Here is a 21,599-nt window from a genome sequence, read left to right on the forward strand (position 1 = left end):
AATGCCTATTTTTTCAAGGTAGCCCCATTTTTCGGGGCAGCTTGGGAAGGAATGGGGAGAGGCTGGCCTCTCTGAGAGTAGCCCACTTGCCTAACTCTTCCAGCAAACCCCTTGGCACTTCACTGCAGTGACAAAATGACACCCGCAAGGCCCAGCAGCACAGCTGGTGGGCTCTTCCTCTATATGACTTCTGCCTCTCAAGGTGAGCCCAGATGCATTGTCTGTTGCCCCATTAACCTCTTGTTCCATCCAAACAGCTCTTGCTTTCCTTAAGGACTTAGGTGGAGGAGACCCAAAGACGACATTAGTTCCTTCTAAGCTCTAGGCAGAGAGAGGAATAATGCTGATGATGGCAGACTTTTATCCAGGGCTTTTTCCAGCTCTGTCAGGCACTTGATGGAAAACTTTGCCTGGATAATCTCATTCAGTTCACACGGCAGTGCCGCCTTGTTGGGGACAATTATTCTCCCAGTGCTACAGATTTAAAAAGGCTGAAGTATGCAATTTAACTTGCTCATGGTTATACACGTTGTAGAGATGAGGCTGGAACCTGCACTCTGATCTTGACTTCTCCATCCAACCCCTGGAGAGCAGTGGCTGGGCGAGCCTAGTTCTGTGGTGTGTGTTCACACATGGGTCCAGCTCTGTGTCTTCTCAGGCCCCAGTTGGAGAGCAAGGCACATACCACTCATTTCAATGATCTCCCCTGGGCCTCATCTCTCAAGCATTTTCCAGAAAAGTTCAGGGCACTGACTGGGTCTTTGCAAAATCTTCAGTTCTTCATTTGAAAAAATCTATGTCTGTAATGCTCACCCATCTCCACTTTTTCACTTCCCCACAGCATTTGCTCAGAAGGCCAAATATATATCCCTAAAATGTATATGCACACTTTAGACCTGAGGTTTCTGGCTGTGGCCTCTAAAAAGCAATAAGGACAACAAAATATTGCTATTTTGATCTTTAGCTCCAGGAGTATAGATTGCAGAAATAATATACATAGATTCTGTTGTGATTTTAAAACTACATATTCATTTAAAAGTTTTACAGAATTCATAATAACATCTCCCATGTCAGGTGGGGGTGGAGGCAAATGAGAAATTTATTGACAGTATTTTGGAATGTGCCAGGAACTGTTGCTGGATTCCCTACATATGGCTGGCTGACACAGCAGCAGTGCTGACAGAATGGTTGTGTTAGAAATCTCACTTAAGAGATTCAGTTTTATAATTTGGGGAGAAGAAAATTACCATGAATTTTAGGAAAGCTGTCCCCCCAAAATGTGGTAGATAAGAATTCCCTGTTTTGAAAATGAAACAGATGATACTGAGATATTAGGGGGAACTGCACTAATGACTTTAATTTGACTATTAGTACCTTTTGCTCTGAACTAAATTTAGACAAGAATGGTGGAAAATTAATTTTTCTCCTGAGGCACTTTTGAGGACCCAATCAGATGTTTTATAATTTATAGAGTTTCAGGGTTATAACTAAAGAACACTTTAAAAATCTAGAAAAAAAAATGTAGACTTGGTATAAAATTGATTAGTGAATTAACTTTTATCAGTTATCAATAAAGATGTATATTGCTCTGAATTCCCTTTCAGAGGATAATATGGGAGCAATATCCCATAGTCTTCATTTTTATTGTCTCTGATCAGTGGGTCTAATGCTGCCTCTTGGATTTTTAGAATATATTTTTTGAAAAGATACTCTATTTGTAAACAATACTTTGAAGGTATTAAATTTTGGAGGATTCCAGTGATTTCTAGCTGAGAGAGGAATAAAAAATGAATTAAAAAGTCAGAATGATAAAGTCTCACTAAGGAGCAAGCCAAAAACTTTGTCTAGAAGCAAGCTAGAAATTTGGTGGTTAAAAATCTCCTGTAGATGACCAGTGTATCTGAATAGCTGAAGCTGGCCTTCTTTAGTGAAAAGTATGTGTATCCCTGAATGGAGGGCCCTGGGTTGAAAGCCTGAGGGACTAGTACATGGTCCACCCAAGAGGGAGGAGGTGCCCGGAGTCCCCAGTGGCAGCATCCAAGGCAAAATTTGCAGACTTATTGCAAATAGCACAGAATCTACTTCTTCCAAACAAATCTGGTCTGCTAATGACAGTGTTTCTCAGACCTTGGAAATGAGAAGTAAGTTTAATTAACTTGACCCGGGATCATTCACCAATGTTACCTAAAATCCCCTATGGGCCTTCCTCCCCAGGAAGCAGGAAGCAGGATGTCATGTTTACTTTTATTTTTCTCTTTGCTCTCTTTCCACCCCCAGTCTTGGCCTCTCTTTGTCTCTCTCTCCTTGTCTCCCCCTCCATCTTCATACGCTTTTCTTTCTCTCTTTACTCAGTCTCACTCTCTCTCTGTCTTCATCTCTCTGTGTCTTTATCCATCTCCTTGTCTCTTTTCTTCTCTCTCCATTTAAAAAGATAGATGTATAGAAATCCGTCTATATTCTAAATTACGTTTTAGCATGCTTGGTAGGCTGAGGCTTCTGCAACCTGGAGTTTGGGAAGCATAGCTGCTTTAGGCGCCCTCTCATAGCCAAGCACTCTCTGTTCAGGGGCAGTCTAGAGAGAAGAGCAGTAGTTTGTGGAGCCTACCCTAGAGAATTACAGTGGGAACTTGCGGACTAAGTCTGAAAGCCACAAGCACAACAATAAGGGCTATTGGTGCCCTAATTAGATTATGCAGCCAATTTGATTGTTTATAAAGAAATTAGTTGCTAAGACAAATAAAAATACTGAGTAAAAAAGGTTAGTGCAGGGAGAACTCTTTTGGGGGGCATTTGCTGACGCTTTTGTGGATTTTAGTATCAATACAGGTATCAGATATTACGGCCAAAACCTGCTCAGGGTTGAGGAATGAGTTTGTGTGTGAGACTTCAGCGGAGCAAAGCTAAGAGATACATATTTTTAAAATCCCAGTTCATTTTGTAAGCATGCAGGCTGCTGTTGGTGTTGAACACATTTTATGGAGCAGTTCATCATCTGGATACCAGATGTTCTGGAGATGTGCTTTTTATTTATTTATTTTTAAAGACTGACCCCTTTTTTATGGAAAAATTTCTTTTCCCCAAAGTCTGGGGATAACTTCTTTTCACATTCTCTGGAAAACTTTTCTTAGAGGCAGTGATTTCTCTCTAGTCAAATGATTAATGTTCTATACCATATAATTTTATATAGTCTCATTGAGAATAAGTGTGAGTTATAATCAGTCCATATTTACTGATAGCCTACTGTAAACAAAGCCCGAAACTCAGCATTGTGGAGAATGACAAAATAAATGAGAGATGAGTAATAATTTCAAAAAGGTTATAATGTTTCAAAAACTATTTTTATATGAAAAACCAGCCTGTAAATGTGTCATAGAAAAGGTAAGGTACGTTGTATACATTGCTCTTTAGGCCAAAGTCCACCTCCTGACAGAGAGCAAGGAGTAACTGTCTGGGAAACGGTTTGTTTATTTGGCTTTTTCAAGACAGACTATAGACTCACTGTCTTCCCTCTGGCTTAGTTTTCCTCTTCCTGGAAGCTTCCTGCCCCAGTTGTTTCAAGGCTCTTGCCTACGTGTCATGTCACACTAGTTAGGGCAGGTCACACAAGACTTGGCTAGGCTAGAAAGTCATTTATTTCCTTGGTGGGGGGGGGTGGAAATTCTCCCATTCTTTTCCAGTCATTATAAGTTATTTGTTTATCACCTCAAGGTCCATCCCCACTGGATGTTCATTGTGGAACAAATTGCCGGATATGTTGATGTGTGACTTAAAAATAATTGTTGTATGACTTAAAAATAAAAAATAATTGTTGTGTGACTTAAAAATAATTTTTTAAGGCAACCTTCAAAGATCTGTATTATATTTCAAAATGAAATAAATGGAATGTAGTGAGAATTAAGCAAAGGGAAAATAAAGATAGGAAAGGGCAAACTGAACAGCCATGAACTCACCTGCAACTTCTCACGTCACAAACTCTAAATCCTTTAAGAAGACACCTCCAGTCCCTGAAGAGATGTTTCTTTTACATCTGTTGCCCTTCTCCGTCAGACACCATGTTGCTCACAAGGCCCAAGGTGATCAGGAAAGATGGGAACATAGATTCTTTCTTATCTTCACCAGCATTTGCAGAGGACCTGGACCTGCTCTGAATACAAAGGGAAAATTGCTTGTTATGTCCTTATGGTTCAGAGTTACTTATTGATTCTTAGAGCGGTGTGCTCAGGCGCTCAGTCATGTTTGACTTTTTTGTGACTCCATAGCCTGTACCCCGCCTGGCTCCTCTGTCCATGGGATTTTCCAGGTAAGATCACTAGAGTGGACTTCCATCTCCTACTCTAGAGGGTCTTCCTGACCCAGAGATCGACCTCCGTGCCTCCTGTGTTTTCTACACTGGCAGGTGGATACTTTACCACTAGTGCCCCTTGAGAAGCCCTCCTAGAACAGGCAGAACCTCAGATGTCCTTCAACCATTCCCTTGTAACCATCCCCCTTCTGTACATTATCCTTAACAGGTGAGCTCTAGTATCTTTTGTTAGTGTTTGTTACATTATGAAATATTTGCCGACTGGGGGCACGTTACGTGCTTGGGACAAAAAGAGTTGCCATTTGCAATTCTCATCCTCAAAGAGCTTAGAGTGCAAATTATGACCTATAGGATCTACTTAGTATGTCTAATGTCTCAAATCTGTCTTGTTATCCTGCTAGAAATATTAAAAGTGAGCTTTAATATAAACCGAACTGGAGCTATATCTCCTTATGTGCAGAGAGGTCCACTGTGGTTGTTCAGTCATGTCGGACTCTTTCCAACCCCATGGACTGCAGCATGCCAGGTTCCCCGTCCTTCACTATCTCCCGGAGTTTGCTCAGACTCATGTCCATTGAGTTGGTGATGCCATCCAACCATCTCACCCTCTGCCGTCCCCTTCTCCTGCCTCCAATCTTTCCCAGCATCAGGGTTTTCCCCAGTGAATCGGCTCTTCGCGTCAGGTGGCCAAAGTATTGGAGCTTCAACTTCAGCATCAGTCCTTCCAAACAATAATCAGGGTTGATTTCCTTTAGAGAGGTCCATGATACATTGTTAAGTGAGAAGAGCAAGGGGTAGAGCAGATGTAGAGTAGGATTCTATTCCTATAAGAATATATATCCCTCTGCTAAATATACATGTTTGTGTGCTAGTGTATGTTTGTATAAACAAGAAGGGTGTAGATATACATCAGACTCTTAACATAGGTAATATTAACGGTTGGGTTGGATTGCCAGGGGGAGACTATGGGAGAAGACTAGATTATTTTTCCTTTCAACATCCTTGCTATTAATACAATAAGTGTGTATTGCATTTTTCATTTAAGAGGTACTACATACAAATTCTAAAACAAAATTGTCTAGACCTGAAATTTTGGTTTTTGTTTTGATCAGCACATCATGCAGAGAATTCAGAGACTTCAAGCTAACTGGGTCTTGGAAGTAGACACCTTCTTGAGTCAGACGCCCTACGGGTACCGGTCTTTCTCGAATATCATCAGCACCCTCAACCCCGCTGCTAAACGACACTTGGTCCTCGCCTGTCACTATGATTCCAAGTATTTTCCTCACTGGGACCACAGAGTGTTTGTGGGAGCCACTGATTCAGCTGTGCCGTGTGCAATGATGCTGGAACTTGCTCGGGCCTTAGACAAGCAGCTCTCTTCCTTGAAGGTATCTGTTTCCCTCCTGCAGATTCCTGGGATAATACAATATTTAGCAGCAACTCAGAGTGAATTCTAGTTCACGGGGCACTAAGAAAGCCGTCTAGAGATGTAGACTTTCTGTGTATTTTGTGCTAATTTATTGCAAAATGAAATGAATTTGAAATATTAATTGGAAGATTGTTGTTGTTTAGTTGCTTGGTTGTGTCCAACTCTTTTGGTGACCCCATGGACTGTAGCCTGCCAGACTCTCCTGTCCATGGAATTTCCCAGGCAAGAATACTGGCGTGGATTGCTATTTCCTTCTTCAGGGGATCTTCCAAACCCAGGGATTGAACCTATGTCTCCTCCCTTGACAGGTGGGTTCTTTACCACTGAGCCACAGGGAAGCCCAGTCAGAAGATTACATTATTATAATGTCCACCATGGGCAATGAACCTTACTTAGTACATGAGAATGTATTTGTTAATTGGCACCTGATTTCTTAGTTATGAATACACATCAAATTGAAAACAACATTTTTTTTTTTTGCAAAAAATGAAGAAGGTGTAAGGTTGATTCAAGCATATGTAGGAAATATGTTTATTTCTTCTTGTTTGTATAGCCGTGAACATTACAGCCTTCTATTCTGAGAGATGGTGGCCTTGAGTTGGGGGAGGGAGTTTCAGCAAAGTGGTTCTGAAGTAGAGAATGGGTAATTCAGACATATCAAGATGAAAAGCATGAAGAAGAAATGCATTATTGTTTTATCTGTGAATCTCGGCTCAATTTTCTGTAGCATAGAAAGCTTTTGTTACATTTTCAGTTCAGAATACTTCTGGGACTCTCAGATAATGTTTTTTCAGTCTCTGTGTTCTTAAGTGTATATTGGAAAAAAGTGCTATGCCAGATGAAGACATTTTGTTCAGATATCACTCATAACCGAGTAAACACAGCAAAGCAAAACCAGAAAACTTTGTTCACAGACAACAAATACCTTTTTCCTCCCTCAAAGTTTTATGAAGGCGCCAGCTTAAGTTGGGGTAAAGAAGTAAAAAAGTTATCTTGTAATGGAAGTAATAGAGATATTTGGTTCTATTTTTGCTGGATATGCTGAACTGAAGAAAGCAAGAATTGTTTATAACCACTCAGTATCCTTTTCACTGTTTTTGTCCATTTGTTTTGTTTTCCGAACCCTCTACATTGTCTTTGTTCCATGTGCTGCCCTGCTTTTAACTAGCATCCTTTGCTAGCAATTGCCTGAGAGAGTTCAGAAGCTGATATAAAAGGTTAATTTTTCATATTTGCATTTCTAGTGTAAGGGCATGAAATTAGGTAAAATATGGTTTAAAGACACAGTCTATGCGGTGGGTGTGTTTCTCTTGGTGAGATTCTTTACCTTTTTCCATGTAATTCACTCCGCTTCTGGTAACTAGAAGTAGAAGGGGCTGAATGATTTTTGAGTAAGGCTCTCCATTAGCAAAATGCACATACATTCTTTTAATTATCCTTTCTTTTTTAAACAACAAAAAATTTTTAATCTGATCTCCAAGTCTTCATTTTAAGTTTTTTATATAGTACAGTAAAATTTTGGGAATATTTAAATTTTGATGTGGACCTATAGCTTGGAAATGGCCATCATAGTAGAAAAGTCTTCCCCATTGTCTCCCAAAAGGCATCTGGTCTTTCCAGATGATCATTCTATTTTAATAGTTTAAGTTCATGTAGGGATTCTTATATTCCCTGTGATAAGTATCTTTTCTATTAGAGGTAAACAGTGATGTAGGCAATGAAAAATAAAAACTGGTTTTGAGGGCAATCTCTGAGAGTATCAGATTTATTCTTCAGTTGTACTTTAGATTTGTATTAAGGAGCTATTTTATGTTCTTCAGCTGTCATGAGTTGTGTAAGGGGTGATAAAATGTGACCTTGGAGAAGCCTGGATAGGAAACTAACTGGATGATGGCTCCAATTCTTTGCAGTCTTCCCCTTCTAGTAATAAGATGGTAATTATACTTTCACCTCTCTTGTCTTGTAACTTTGCTGTGCCCTTCCACTTTAGCAGGTGGTAATTCCTCATTCCTTGACTCTGGACTTGGTTACTTGACTTGCCTTGGCCAATGGGATGCTAGTAGATAACAAACAGAGGCTGGAAATGTGTTTGTGCAATTGCGCTTGCTCTGCTGTGCCTTGTTGTGCCTTGGCCATCACTGCGAGAAGAGCATGACTTGGCTAGCTTGCCAGTCCTAGGAGGAGACTAAGAGGCTTGTGGAACAGAGCCAGCCTTGATGACTGCAGGGTGAAACAGAGCTACTCCAGCCTAGACCAGTTGTCCCCAGTTAACCTGCAGATCCCAGAGAACTCATGATTGTTGTTTTAAGCCACTGAAGCTGGGGTGGTTTTTACACCTATTTTTATGGCATTAGCTGACGCAGCCTTGGATGGGGAAAGACTGCAGGTAATGTACTGACTCTATTAACACTGGTAACTAGGCATTTGTCATATTGCCAGAAAGAAGGACTAGAAGACCTTCACAAATCTGGCCATGCATTTTTTTCTAGCTCTGAGATACTAGACTGAGTTATTAGAGATTAAAGGCCAAAGTTATTTTTCCACCAACCCTAAAAAGAAGTAAAAAGAGCAGGTTGCCTCACAGGACTCAGAGTCATTGTCCAAAACAGTTTATGGCTATCTAAATGAGATGGTGCAAAGAGAAGAGAATGAGAGCAAGCCATTGTACTAAACCATGGAGTTACCAAACTGCTGACATTTCTGAGACACCTGAACCTTCAAACTTGCAGAATATGTAAACATTGGGCATGAACAGAGTGTTTCTGGTCCCAAGCAATCTTATTCTGCCTGGTATTCTATGATCATGCTTTTTGATTTGGAGTTAGAACTTTGGAACCAGTCAAGGCTCTTTGACTGTCTCCACTAATGTTTGTACTATATACCTTTTGCCAGTGAGACAATCTGTTTCACTACTTCTTGTTGTTGTTCAGTTGCTAACTCATGTCTGACTCTTTGTGACTCCATGAACTGTAGCCCACCTGGTTCCTCTGTCCATGGGATTTCCCAGGCAAGAATACTGGAGTGGGTTGCCATTTCCTTCTCCAGGAGATCTTCCTAGACCAGGGATTGAACCTGTGTCCCCTAGTTCTTATTAAACCCTGAGTGCATATATCTTTCACAGACAGACACATCTGTCTTTAGTACTATCAGGAGTTTTGAGAGACTAAAAATATAATAAGCTGTCTTTTTCTTGGGGTATAATTAAGGAGTAATATTATGACAGTTGAAATGATTACCATACAAAGATAACTTAGTTTTCAGTTGATAATGACATTTTTTTCTCCTTCTTATGAAATCGCCCCAAAGCAATCAAGAAAAATTCCATCTTTGAAGAATTTAGGGAACATCTGTTCATGGAAACCACCATACGAAGACAGAAGGTGAATGGAGAAAAGACAGATGACATATCAGAGTAGAGAGATGTCACATTGCCCAGAGGGGAAGAAGTCTAAGAAGACAGTGGTCCCTGATGAAGTCCTGACTGGCTCAGGGATAGGAGGGGACAGTAAGGAAGGCAGAAATGAGGTAGGGGATGGAGGAGGAGAGTGTTTGTAAGTCTGTATAGGGAGCACTAGGTGTATAAGAGGGCTTCCCAGATGGCACTAGTGGTAAAGAACCTGCCTCCCAATGCAAGAGCCACAGGAGACGTGGGTTCGATCCCTGCATCAGGAAGATCCCCTGGAGGAGGGCATGGCAACCCACTCCGGTATTCTTGCCTGGAGAATCCCATGGACAGAGGAGCCTGGTGGGCTACAGTCCATAGGGTCACAAAGAGTTGGACATGACTGAAGCGACTTAACACACACAAATGTATAAGATTTCCACCCCCTACCTGGCAGATAGGTGACTCTTTCACCTGTATCCTTGTAGGAGATGATGGGATATTTTTCTGGAAAAATCGAGCCAGGGAGGTTCTAGATGTGAGGACACCAGACCTACAGGAGGAGGGCAGTAATGAGGTACCTCATGGGAATCAGTGAGATGAAGTGAAAGACTACACAGTAAGCAGTGAGCTTCCCCAGCTTTTCCCTACTTCCAGCCTGAGAAAGCCAGCTCACACCCATCCGACAGGAAACTGGAGGATCCTTCTCTGGAGAAGGCAAACCACCCATAGAGAAGGCCCACAGACAGTGACATCTGGGGACCCTCAGTGAAAACCCTCAGTGGGCATCAGACTGCCTGGCAGAGGAGCCCAGCAATCTGTGTCTCTTGTCAGTGCTATAGTGTCTTATTGCTTAGTGCAAAGGCACGCAAAGGACGATCAAATATTTGAGGACCGTCTCCGGCATGAAAGCAAGAAAGCAAAACAAATAAGGCAAGTTGAAAAGTGAACTCAGAGGAAACTGGATACAGCAACAGAAAATAACTTTAAAGAATGCTATTTTCGTATCCTTAGACAGATGAGAGAAGTTTTATCTGCAACAGATGAAAGCAACATCAGAGTCAGTTGCCCAGTACTGCATAGGGTTGGAGAGAGTGGATGGTTGTGTATTTGTCTTCATCCAGGTTCAGGTGCCTGAGTGCAGGCACAAAATGGGCAGATAGTTGAACCTGATGTTATGTTTTTGCCACATGCGTTTGACCAAGGTGAAGAGAGGCACAAGAACTGAACATGTATGCAGGGATTAATTAGAATGATTGACTTCAGAATTTAAGATGAATAGTAGTCCTTCTGGTACCCTAAGCCCCACAGTCCTTCAACCCCATTGGAATCTCTAATCTAGTGATAGGTTCGCCTTTTCACAGTCTTTCCTTTATCTCTATGAGGTCTTTGCTTCACTCTATGCGTGCGTGCTAAGATGCCTCAAAGTGACTTAGCATGCATTCACCCACACATAGAGGGAAGGGGGGACAGTTTAGAGGTAAAGACTGTGAAAAGGTGAATGTATCAATAGATTAGAACATAATAGATTAGAGATTCCAAAGGGGTTGAAGGACTGTGGGGGTTAGGATACCAGAAAGACTAATCTGAAAGGTGAGAGCCGCTATCAAGACAGTGGAAAGTGTAACATCCATCAGAATCCTACTCACCCTTCTAAGTTCCGCTTAAATACTTTCTCTTTCCTGAAGTCCTCCTTGACATTCCAAGGATTCCACTTCTCAATCTGCCTGGTTCCTGGAGGACTTTTCTGCTACATTGTTGACCCTTGATACATTTTGCCATGGCCACATATTTATCTTTCCCTAACCCAAGTAAAGTGTAGGTTCCTCTGAAGGAGAGGCTGTAATTACCATTCTTTGTGTCTCTGTCGCATTCCAAGGGCAGACTCTCGAACTCAATACAGCACTGCAGACTTAACTAAGGTGAGAAGCAAGAAAGACTGGTACTGTTTCAGGTTCGGTTCCCTGGGAGGTGTGTTCTGATGTGGAGGTTAGCATTTCGGTCACTTAGTAGGGAGTGGCCTTACCATCACCCCTGTGGCAGGGAGGGGAAAGAAATGGGAGTAGGCAGAGGGAGAAGCCGGGCTGCCATGCAGGTTCAGCAACAGCCTCAGCCAAACCTTGGAGAGCTCTGGAGGTAGCATGGCCCTTTAGAGGGCCAGCTTAGGCCAGTCATTGCATGTAGGAACCTCCATGGCTGAGCCAGCCCTTAAGGGGACCAACAACTGAAGGCCTTCTGCTGACTCCTCTGCTGGCAACAGGGACAACACATCCTTCTGAAAGGGACCGGGGTGGTGTGTCACAGTGTCCACCATTGCAGTTCCAGAGTTCTCTAAAGTGTAAGAAAAAACAATGTAAAACTTCTGTTTTCAGAAGGAGTGGTAATGGGGAGATCTATAAGGGTGAAGACTATAGGATCTCTGATGATTTTCAGAGAGGAAATGGTGCAAAATAAATTCTGACATATTTTCACTTGTTCTGGCTTCTTCCTTTGCTTCATGGCACATCTTTTTGTCCAGTTAATAGGAAAACATGCTATTTTTTAAATTCTCAGAATATTTTCTCTCTTTTTCTGTTTTGTTAAAATTCAGAATATCTCAGACTCAAGGCCAGATCTTTCACTCCAGCTAATTTTCTTTGATGGAGAAGAGGCTTTTCATCTCTGGTCTCCTCAGGATTCTCTGTATGGGTCTCGCCACTTAGCTTCCAAGATGGCGTCAACACCACATCCACCTGGAGCGAGGGACACCAACCAACTGCATGGCATGGTGAGTCCAGGTACTTTTCATGATGCTGGAACTGCAGACTCTGCTTCAAAGGAAGCCAAAGCTATAGCCAATTAAAGACCTAAAAATGCCATGGCATTCTTGGAGCAGAGTGTTTATAATAGAGCATTATTTGGCAGGCATTGGGTTTTTGAGGAATCCCAGAGCTAAAAAGAATAATTCTGGTTAGAAGTTATGTTTGACTGAGCTTAATTAAAATGATATAAAAAATCAGAATAAGGAAGCATCAGATTCAGTTTGGTCCCATGGGAGCACATTCCCCCAGTAAGTTTAGAGGTGAAGAGAGCAAGTCCCACCTCTGAGGCCTCTGTCAAGCCAGAGGAGACATCTTGGGAAATGGGGTATGAGTGGAACATAGTATAAGGATGGGAGTGAAGAATTTCCTTGGTGGCTTCAAAACATTATAGTGACTTCCAGTGTGTATAGGAAATTTTGATGTAGCGTTTTTGACATGAGGGTAGTGACGTTTCAGTGCTTCCTTAAAATTTTGGTCTTATTACCAAGTAGTGGGTGCAACTTATAGCCCCCTCTTCATCCCTCATTCTGGCCCCACAGCCCATGCCTTGTCCCTTATTCCACCTTTGAATTTCCTTCCTATTCTGACTCTCTTCGCATATTTGACATTCACTAACACCAGCATGGAACCCACGAGACTTCAAGCTTCCTGTGGCTCCACCCATCCCTGACTCTCATCCTATCTGTGAACTGGTAACCTGTTTCTAACACCCTCCATTCATCCACGTCCTTTGTCCTATCACTGACATTCACCCTGTGAGTCCAAATGGCCACATGCAGCGTCCTGTCTGACTCTAGCACATCTCATGTTGGCTTTCTCTCTGTCCCGTTGCCCACTGGCAGATCACAAGGGGTCATGCATACATGCTCACTCGCTCAGTCATGTCTGACTCTTTGTGAGCCCAGGGACTGAGGCTCACCAGGCTCCTCTGTCCATGGGATTTTCCAGGCAAGAATACTGGAGTGGTTTGCCATTTCTTTCTCTGGGGGATCTACCCGACCCAGGCAGGGATCAAACCTGCATTTCCTGCATTGTGGGTAAATTCTTTACCGCTGAGCCATCCGGGAAGCCCCATAAGGTATCAGGAGAACATAATTGACACCTCATTAAATCACTTTTGCTCAAGTGGTTAAAAGAGTTCAAAGGAGGAGAAGAGGCCTGGTTGATCAGTAGGAGGAACAAAGTTATTTGTTTATGAGTCCAAATATATGAATTCATAGTGATAGTTAAGACCATTTTTTCCCCAGAACAAATTCCTAGGAGCTTATCCAACCTGGTGAATATATTACTATTTCAAACAAGTCTATTTTTTCCCGGTGAATATATTTAATCATCATTCATGAGTTAATAGATACTGTGTCTTAGAGTCATAGACTCTGAAAATATCTATTATATATCAGGATCAATGCTAAATATTACTCATCCTTACCTCACTTACATAATCAGGCGTTCTTAATCTGGGGAGTAGTCTCCAGGGAGTCCTCAAGCCTGCTAATGTTTTATGGCTTAAAGAAGAATCACTTGGCTTATTACAGAGGCTTTTAGCCAGAAAGGACCTTTATTTATTTATTTATTTATTTTTAATATAAATTTATTTATTTTAATTGGAGGTTAATTACTTTACAATATTGTATTGGTTTTGCCATACATCAACATGAATCTGCCACAGGTATACACGTGTTCCCCATCCTAAACCCCCCTTCCTCCTCCCTCCCTGTACCATCCGTCTGGGTTGTCCCAGTGCACCAGCCCCAAGCATCCAGTATCATGCATCCAACCTGGACTGGCAATTAGTTTCATATATGATATTATACATGTTTCAATGCCATTTTCCCAAATCATCCCACCGTCTCCCTCTCCCACAGAGTCCAAAAGACTGTTCCATACATCTGTGTCTTTTTTGCTGTCTCACATACAGGGTTATCTTACCACCTTTCTAAATTCCATATATATGTGTTAGTATACTGTATTGGTGTTTTTCTTTCTGGCTTACTTCACTCTGTATAATAGCCTCCAGTTTCATCCGCCTCATTAGAACTGATTCAAATGTATTCTTTTTAATGGCTGAGTAATACTCCATTGTGTATATGTACCACAGCTTTCTTATCCATTCATCTGCTGATGGACATCTAGGTTGTTTCCATGTCCTGGCTATTATAAACAGTGCTACGATGAACTTTGGGGTACACGTGTCTCTTTCAGTTCTGGTTTCCTTGGTGTGTATGCCCAGCAGTGGGATTGCTGGGTCATAAGGCAGTTCTAGTTCCAGTTTTTTAAGGAATCTCCACACTATTCTCCATAGTGGCTGTACTAGTTTGCATTCCCACCAACAGTGTGAGAGGGTTCCCTTTTCTTCACACCCTCTCCAGCATTTATTGCTTGTAGACTTCTGGATCGCAGCTGTTCTGACTGGCATGAAATGGTATCTCATTGTGGTTTTGATTTGCATTTCTCTGATAATGAGTGATGTTGAACATCTTTTCATGTGTTTGTTAGCCATCTGTATGTCTTCTTTGGAGAAATGTCTATTTAGTTCTTTGGCCCATTTTTTGATTGGGTCATTTATTTTTCTGGAATTGAGCTGCAAGAGTTGCTTGTATATTTTTGAGATTAGTTGTTTGTCAGTTGCTTCATTTGCTATTATTTTCTCCCATTCTGAAGGCTGTCTTTTCACCTTGCTTATAGTTTCCGTTGTTGTGTAGAAGCTTTTAAGTTTAATTAGGTCCCATTTGTTTATTTTTGCTTTTATTTCCAATATTCTGAGAGGTGGGACATAGAGGATCCTGCTGTGATTTATGTCGAGAGTGTTTTGCCTATGTTCTCCTCTAGGAGTTTTATAGTTTCTGGTCTTACGTTTAGATCTTTAATCCATTTTGAGTTTATCAGCAAGCTAGAGCTTCTCGTTTGACAGAAAAGGAAATGGATATTCAGAGACTAAGCTTATAGAACTCCTAGTCAAGGAAACTCTCTTATGTGCTGCTTTAAGGAATAAATAGTTCCTATGCAAGTGTTCTCTTTGGCAGTTGTATTATTACAGGCTAAGGATAAAATGACTGATTAGAATGGGGTAGACGACAAGACAGGCTTTTAAACCCATCTGAAAATAAAGCAAATGTATCCTTTTTTTCTATGAAATATTTATCCAAGTGTCCTCCTTCTAATTTAGCCTTAGTGATATTGTTCTGGAGTTACAGACATGAAGAATCTACATTTTGCTATTTCTCCACAGTGTATAAGCAAGATTTAAAAATCTCCCTCAGATGATTCATTTACAATGTTATTAAACCTTTTGTTGATTTATACAGCTCCCCATTTCATTCTCAGTTATTACAATGCAGTTAGGATTTTTTTTCTATTGATGATTATGAAATGTGTTTTGGCAACAGTGATTATATAATATTTTTTCTCCCTTAGGATTTATTGGTCTTACTGGATTTAATTGGAGCTCCATACCCAACATTTCCCAACTTTTTCCCAAACACTGCCAGATGGTTTGGTAGACTTGAAGCAATTGGTAAGCAATGCTCTTATTATGGTGGCTCAGATGGTAAAGAATCTGCCTGCAATGTGGGAGACTTGGGTTCCATCCCTGGGGGTCAGGAAGAACCCCTGGAGAGGGGAATGACAACTGACTCCAGTATTCTTGCCTGGAGAATTCCATGGACAGAGGAGCCTGGTGGGCTACACAGTCCATGGGGTTCCAAAGTGTTGGACATGACTGAAAGACTAACACTTTCACTTTTTCACTCTTAGAATCAAACCTGGTTTCTTCTCACTGATAAACACTGCATTCTAAAATTCAGAATTGGTGACTTAAGGGTGTGATCAGAGTACACAAGCCAGAGTACCGGCTTTTTTCTTGCTTTATTGATTAGTTTATTATCCCTATTCATCTGTTTTTATTTTCCTACATGAAACTGCATTTTGAAATGGAAACATAAAATACTACATTTCATATATTCATATCCTTAGAAATAGCTTCGAGATATTTTCTCAGAGTCCTGTTTGAAACATATGGAATGCATTTTTAGGGAAAACTCAGCAAAGCACATTGGATAATGATGAACGTTATGTCCTTATAATGATACCCAAAGGTATCCTTTAATGTTTCTTTTTTTCTTCTGTTCTCTTTGTCATCTTCTGTTTGCTGCCTTATGTTGTTGTGATATCCTTTTAAATTTAGTACCATCTTTGTCTGTTTTCTAAAGTAATAAGTAAAGGGGATGCAAGAGAAAGCCAAAATCCTTCAAGAGTCACTTAAGAGAAGATTTAGTGGCAATTAAATGAGAGTAGATTAGGCCAGATGAGGTTGGGCCAGGTTAGCCAAGGAAACAAAGTTATCTGTGTATGGCTCAAGGGAGATGCTGGGGGCTTGGAGAAGGAGAATAACTTCTTTCTCTTGTACCTCTACTCCACATACTCCTCCCTCTCCACACACACACACACACACAAACACACACACACACACACACGAACAAAACAAACGATAAAAGATTGGCCTTAGGGAGAGATGAACACGAGCTAGATGTTTATTATAGAATTCAGGCCAGGAGCCCTGCTTTTGTGGCAAAAACATCAGACTAAGAATTCTTTTCTAGCTACACAGGCTTCTTGCAGTGGGGTGGGATAGTACTTCCTTCTCAGCAGTGGGGAAAATGCTACCATCTCAACTGACACTTTTGCCATAGTGTGCCTATATGCAGATCTAGAATATTGTGAAAGAAATGTTTACCTGAACCTCAGATGCTTATCTTTGACAAATTTCAATTTCTAATTTGAAAGACTTGCTATTCTGGTATTAATATAAGCTTTTTGGGACACTTCCTTACAGCATATTTTCCTTACTCTGAGTAGCCTCAAGAAATTGGGTTTGGCCTTCTGTCATGCGTTTGGTTCCCTTATCTCATTTCTTCCACCAGAACGAATTTATATCAGTAACTCACATGTTAATATAATTTTAACCCATGTGTAACCCACTGAGTGGTATTTATATTCAAACTGTATCTCTAATTGTGTAAGGAAAAGTTGTATATGAGATAAGGAATTATAATTATCAATAAACAGATGGAAATATTGTGGTAGTAAGGGCTTTTTTTATGTTCCTAAAATCACATTACATATGAATGCTTACCTTTTGGTCTAATTTTACCCTTTAAATTTAGCAGTGAATATAACCAGTCTGCAAAGTTTCATTTGGTTGTCTTAAACTCTTCTTGTGATCTCTTTTCATCTTATAACATAAACTCACATTATACGTAACTCATGTAACACGCGAGCTCTATGTTACACTATGACAGGAGTGATGGAAGGTAGGTCAATGGTTCTCAAATTTTAGTGTGCATTAGAGTCACCTGGAGGGCTTGTTACACCACAGATTGCTGGACCACATCCCCAGAATTTCTAATTCAGTCGGGCAGAGGTGGGATAATCTGCATTGCTAACAAGTTCCCAGGCGGTGCTGATGCAACTGATCATAGACCACACTTTGAGAACCACTGATGCAAGTCATAGTAAGCATCCCTTTTGCAAAGAGAGGTCACTCAGTATAGTACTTCATACCTGTTCTGTCTAAGGATTCCCTTTCAAGCCCAACATCTCTTGAAACACTCTTTGTGCAGGGTTGAAACTCTGTATCTACACCTGTGTTTTCCCCTCTGCTTCCCTCTACTTTTCTCATTCTCCGTCTCTGCACTGTTCTATTCAGTTTCTGACTCTCAGGAGTCAGAAAGCTAGAGTCAGAGGTGACTCCTCCCTTGGAACTAATCCAAAATGCCCACACCCCAAGTTCAGCTCAGAGGTTTTTTTTTTTGTCATGAATGCGCCACTCACAGTGTTTTAAAACCAGGTGCCAAGATTTCAAACTCTTTGCGTTCTGACCATCAATTAGTTAAAAATACATGTTCATCTGCTGTCTAATTATCACCTGCAGAACATGGACTTCGTGAATTAGGTTTGCTCAAGGATCACTCTTCGGAGAGGTGGTATTTCCGGAACTATGGTTATGGAGGTGTGATTCAGGATGACCATATTCCATTTTTAAGAAGAGGTAATGTGTGTATGTGTAAATATGTATGCATGCATGCACATGTGTGGTTTTTTCCTGTCATATTCGGTATATTTTATGTGTATTTACAACAATCTAGAAGTGTGAAGAACCATTAAATTTAATAGCTGATAAATTAAATCATTCACCAATCATCTCATGGCTTTTATTTTTTCACAAAAGTCATTGTAAATCCCTGAAGAGACCTTTTTATTTTTTCCTACATGTAGAATATTTATCAACGCTTGTATGCCTCTGACTGACATCCTGCTTTCCCTTTCACAGACCTAGATTGTATTCTTATACTTTGTGTAACTCTGGTGTTTTCCTGCTAATAGGGAAGCTTCCTTAGTGGCTTCCTTACTGGCTCAGATGGTAAAGAATCTGCCTGCAATGCAGGAGACTCGGGTATGATCCCTGGGTTGGAAAGATACCCTGGAGAAGGAAATGGCAACCCACTCCAGTATTCTTGCCTGGAGAACTCCATGGACAGAGGAGCCTGATGGGCTACAGTCCATGGAGTTGCAGAGTCGGACTCGACTGAGCGATTAACACTTTCACTTTCGTTTCATCCTTTCCATCAGTGTTGGAAGTCTAAATTAACTCAACAATTCTTACAGTAGCCACCCAATTCATCTCCTTCTTTTGCTCTTACCTCCTTATTCTTTATGTATGAGCAAGTGTTATCTTTAAAAAATGTCAATCAAATTATGTTACTTCCCTACCTTAAAGCTCTGTTGGCTTGCCATCATGTAGAGTAAGACCCAAAGTCTTCATCATGACCTACAAGGGCTTCCATTTTCTGACTCCTTTCTTCCTCTCCAGCATCACCTCCTACCTCTCTAATTATTGCTCTGACCCAGTCACATTGCTGTTCTGCAAGCAGGCCAAGCACACTCTTACCGCAGGACCTTTGGGCTTGCTAATGCTGCTGCCTGGTCATGCCCAGGTCTTCACACAGCTTAGTTTCTCCTTTGTTGCATCTGTGTAAATGTTAGCTCCCCAAAGAGGACCTCTTTGATTTTTTTGTTTTTAACTGTATGTAATTTGTATGTATTTTTGGTCTTCATTGCTGCCTTCAGGCTTTCTCTAGTTGTGGAGAGTGGGGACTGTTCTCTAGTTGCAGTGCACGGGCTCCTCAGTGCGGTGGCTTCTTTTGTGGCAGAACACAGGTTCTGGGACCCGTGGACTTCCGCAGTTGCTGTGCACAGGCTTAGTTGCCCCACAGTGTGTGGAATCTTCCTGTACCAGGGATTGAATCCATATCCCCTGCCTTGGAAGACGGATTCTTAACCATTGGACCACTAGGGAAGTCCAGGGCCATCCTGATTTTAAATTCCTTTTTCTTGGCCCTTCTCTCTGCCCCTCATTCTCTATTCCCTTATCTTGTTTTACTATTCTTTATAAACCTTATCACTTTCAAAAATTATTTTTTGTATTTGTTTGTTTCTTTCTCTAGTAGAATGTAAGTTCCATATGAACAGGGCTTTGCATTTTCACTGATGAACCCTCAATTCCTAGAATAGGAGCTGGCACATAGTAAGTGCTTTATTATTTTTTACTGAATTTATTAATATTTGTTTAATGAATGAATGACTTTGGAGTATCAGGGTAAGATACAGGGACGTACACAGAAGTTATTAGCTGAGTTATTAGCTGTGTTTATATAGTACAGAGCTCCCACTTAGACTTCTCTGAAGGATGATACTTTCTAGCTTACTCATGGGAAATATGTATTTAATTACAAGTCATTTCTTTGTGTTAGGTGTTCCAGTTTTGCATCTGATATCATCTCCTTTCCCTGAAGTCTGGCACACCATGGATGACAATGAAGAACATTTGGATAGAACAACCATTGACAATCTAAACAAAATTCTACAAGTATTTGTGTTAGAATATCTTCATTTGTAATATTCTGGTTTAGTTTACTGGTAAACTAAATATTCTGGTGATTGCATCTAGTATCATATTCAAAAGTCAAGGAATCCTTTAAATTAATCTGACTCTAGACAATGCTGTGTGGAAACTTTTATAGATTCTTTCTGTAGGTATCTTTGAATATACTAGATTTATGTCCTGTCCAAATTGCTCATTAATTTTTATCTAGTGATAAAGGCAAATGTAAGAAAAACTGAAGATACACGTCTTAAAAAAAACTCCTTTAGATAAGAAACTATGAAGCTAAATCAGATTCATATAGTTAGTATCATGGTCTTCTAAAATAATATTTAATATGATGGTCAGGTGCAATGTATAGCCTTAGTTTTATGATTTTCTTATTCTTGCGAATCTATTGCATATAAAACAAAACAGAGATGCAGTTTGAGGACTCAATCTCCTTGAGAAATCTTTGTATGGTTTATTTTATGGAAATTAAATCAAAATTAAATACCATGTTGTGAATGTCTTTCTTTATATATAAATGAAAAAGTCATATGATTTAAAGTATAGCTCAATTTTATTGTTTTATAAATTTTGCATTTTTAATGTAAAATAATATAGTCAGTACAAAAAACATAGAAAATAGAGAAAGTAAAAAAGCCATAACTTCATTAAACCAAATCATCACTCACTCTAATTTTTCCTCACATATTTTCAATGCAGTTTTTGTGTGTTTATAATCAAACTCTATCTTCAGTTTTTTGGCTTTCTGTCTGTTAAATTATATAATTACCAGACATTTATTTGTTGTTTTGATCTTGGGTTACAATGAAGACAGAGATTGTTGAGTGTGTCCTCCACAGTCAATATGAAGGTAACACAGAGAGAGCACAGCAATTATGATCATTTCTGTGTATTGTTGTATAAATTATATGATACTCACATTTGTTTAATTATTTATAGCTAATTTCTTGTAGGAGATTCATGGAAGCAAAATTGTTTGGGCTGGAAACATGTTGAGAATTCATAGATTTTTCTTTAGCTATAGGAAACAGTTATCTAGAAATACAAACTTGATCACAGTTAAACAATGATATGATTCATCCTGCCATGTACTAATAGATGAAGTTAATTGGGGGTTGCTGCTTTTCATGTGTTCTCTGTTCTGTGCAGACATTTAATAAACCTCACTGAGTTAATGTGCTGGGACTGGATAGGGTGTGAGACAAACTGAGTGGGAAATCAATAGCAACCTCAAGTTCAATAGCAAAGACAGTCATTGGAAAAGGAATTTACTTATGAAAACATACTTTCCAGGTCAAAACAGGGGCTAAAATATAATTTATGTATATAACTTTATATAATTTTATACAAGAATAGCCAGAATTATATACAATTTTATCTAACTATGTCTGTAATTTCATGTTGGTGAATTTTATTTCATTTTAAACAATTTTTTTTACAAGTATTCATTTATTCTTAAATTTTGGCCCTGTCATGCAGCATGTGGTATCTTAGTTCCCTGACCAAGGATCTAACCTGTACCCCCTGTATTGAAAGGTGCAGTCTTGACTACTGGACCACTGGGGGAGTCTCTGGTGAATTTTACAGAGCTGGATTTTTACAGACTTTATTTTACACAAATCTGCTTCTAAAATTCTATAAAGGGAAGCCATGCATTTGTGAGTTAAATAATATTAAGAACCAACACTTATCGAGTACTAACTCTGGGTCAGTGTTATAGGTGCTGCACATGT

General features: G+C 40.1%; 1 protein-coding gene across 1 annotated transcript in view; it reads left to right on the top strand.

Annotated features, from left to right (window-relative positions):
- The window catches only part of QPCT (glutaminyl-peptide cyclotransferase), a 29,932-nt gene extending 9,577 nt beyond the window's left edge, over positions 1-20,355 (top strand). Inside the window, exons 3-7 of the mRNA XM_040224651.1 lie at positions 5,416-5,694; positions 11,708-11,884; positions 15,333-15,432; positions 17,848-17,964; positions 19,727-20,355. Coding sequence (XP_040080585.1) covers positions 5,416-5,694; positions 11,708-11,884; positions 15,333-15,432; positions 17,848-17,964; positions 19,727-19,872 — 819 coding nt within the window. The 3' untranslated portion in view covers positions 19,873-20,355. The remainder of the gene's footprint in view (positions 1-5,415; positions 5,695-11,707; positions 11,885-15,332; positions 15,433-17,847; positions 17,965-19,726) is intronic.
- The last annotated feature ends 1,244 nt before the right edge of the window (positions 20,356-21,599 follow it).

The sequence above is a fragment of the Oryx dammah genome, unplaced genomic scaffold (assembly GCF_014754425.2).
Source record: "Oryx dammah isolate SB20612 unplaced genomic scaffold, SCBI_Odam_1.1 HiC_scaffold_25, whole genome shotgun sequence".
Lineage (NCBI taxonomy): Eukaryota > Metazoa > Chordata > Mammalia > Artiodactyla > Bovidae > Oryx > Oryx dammah.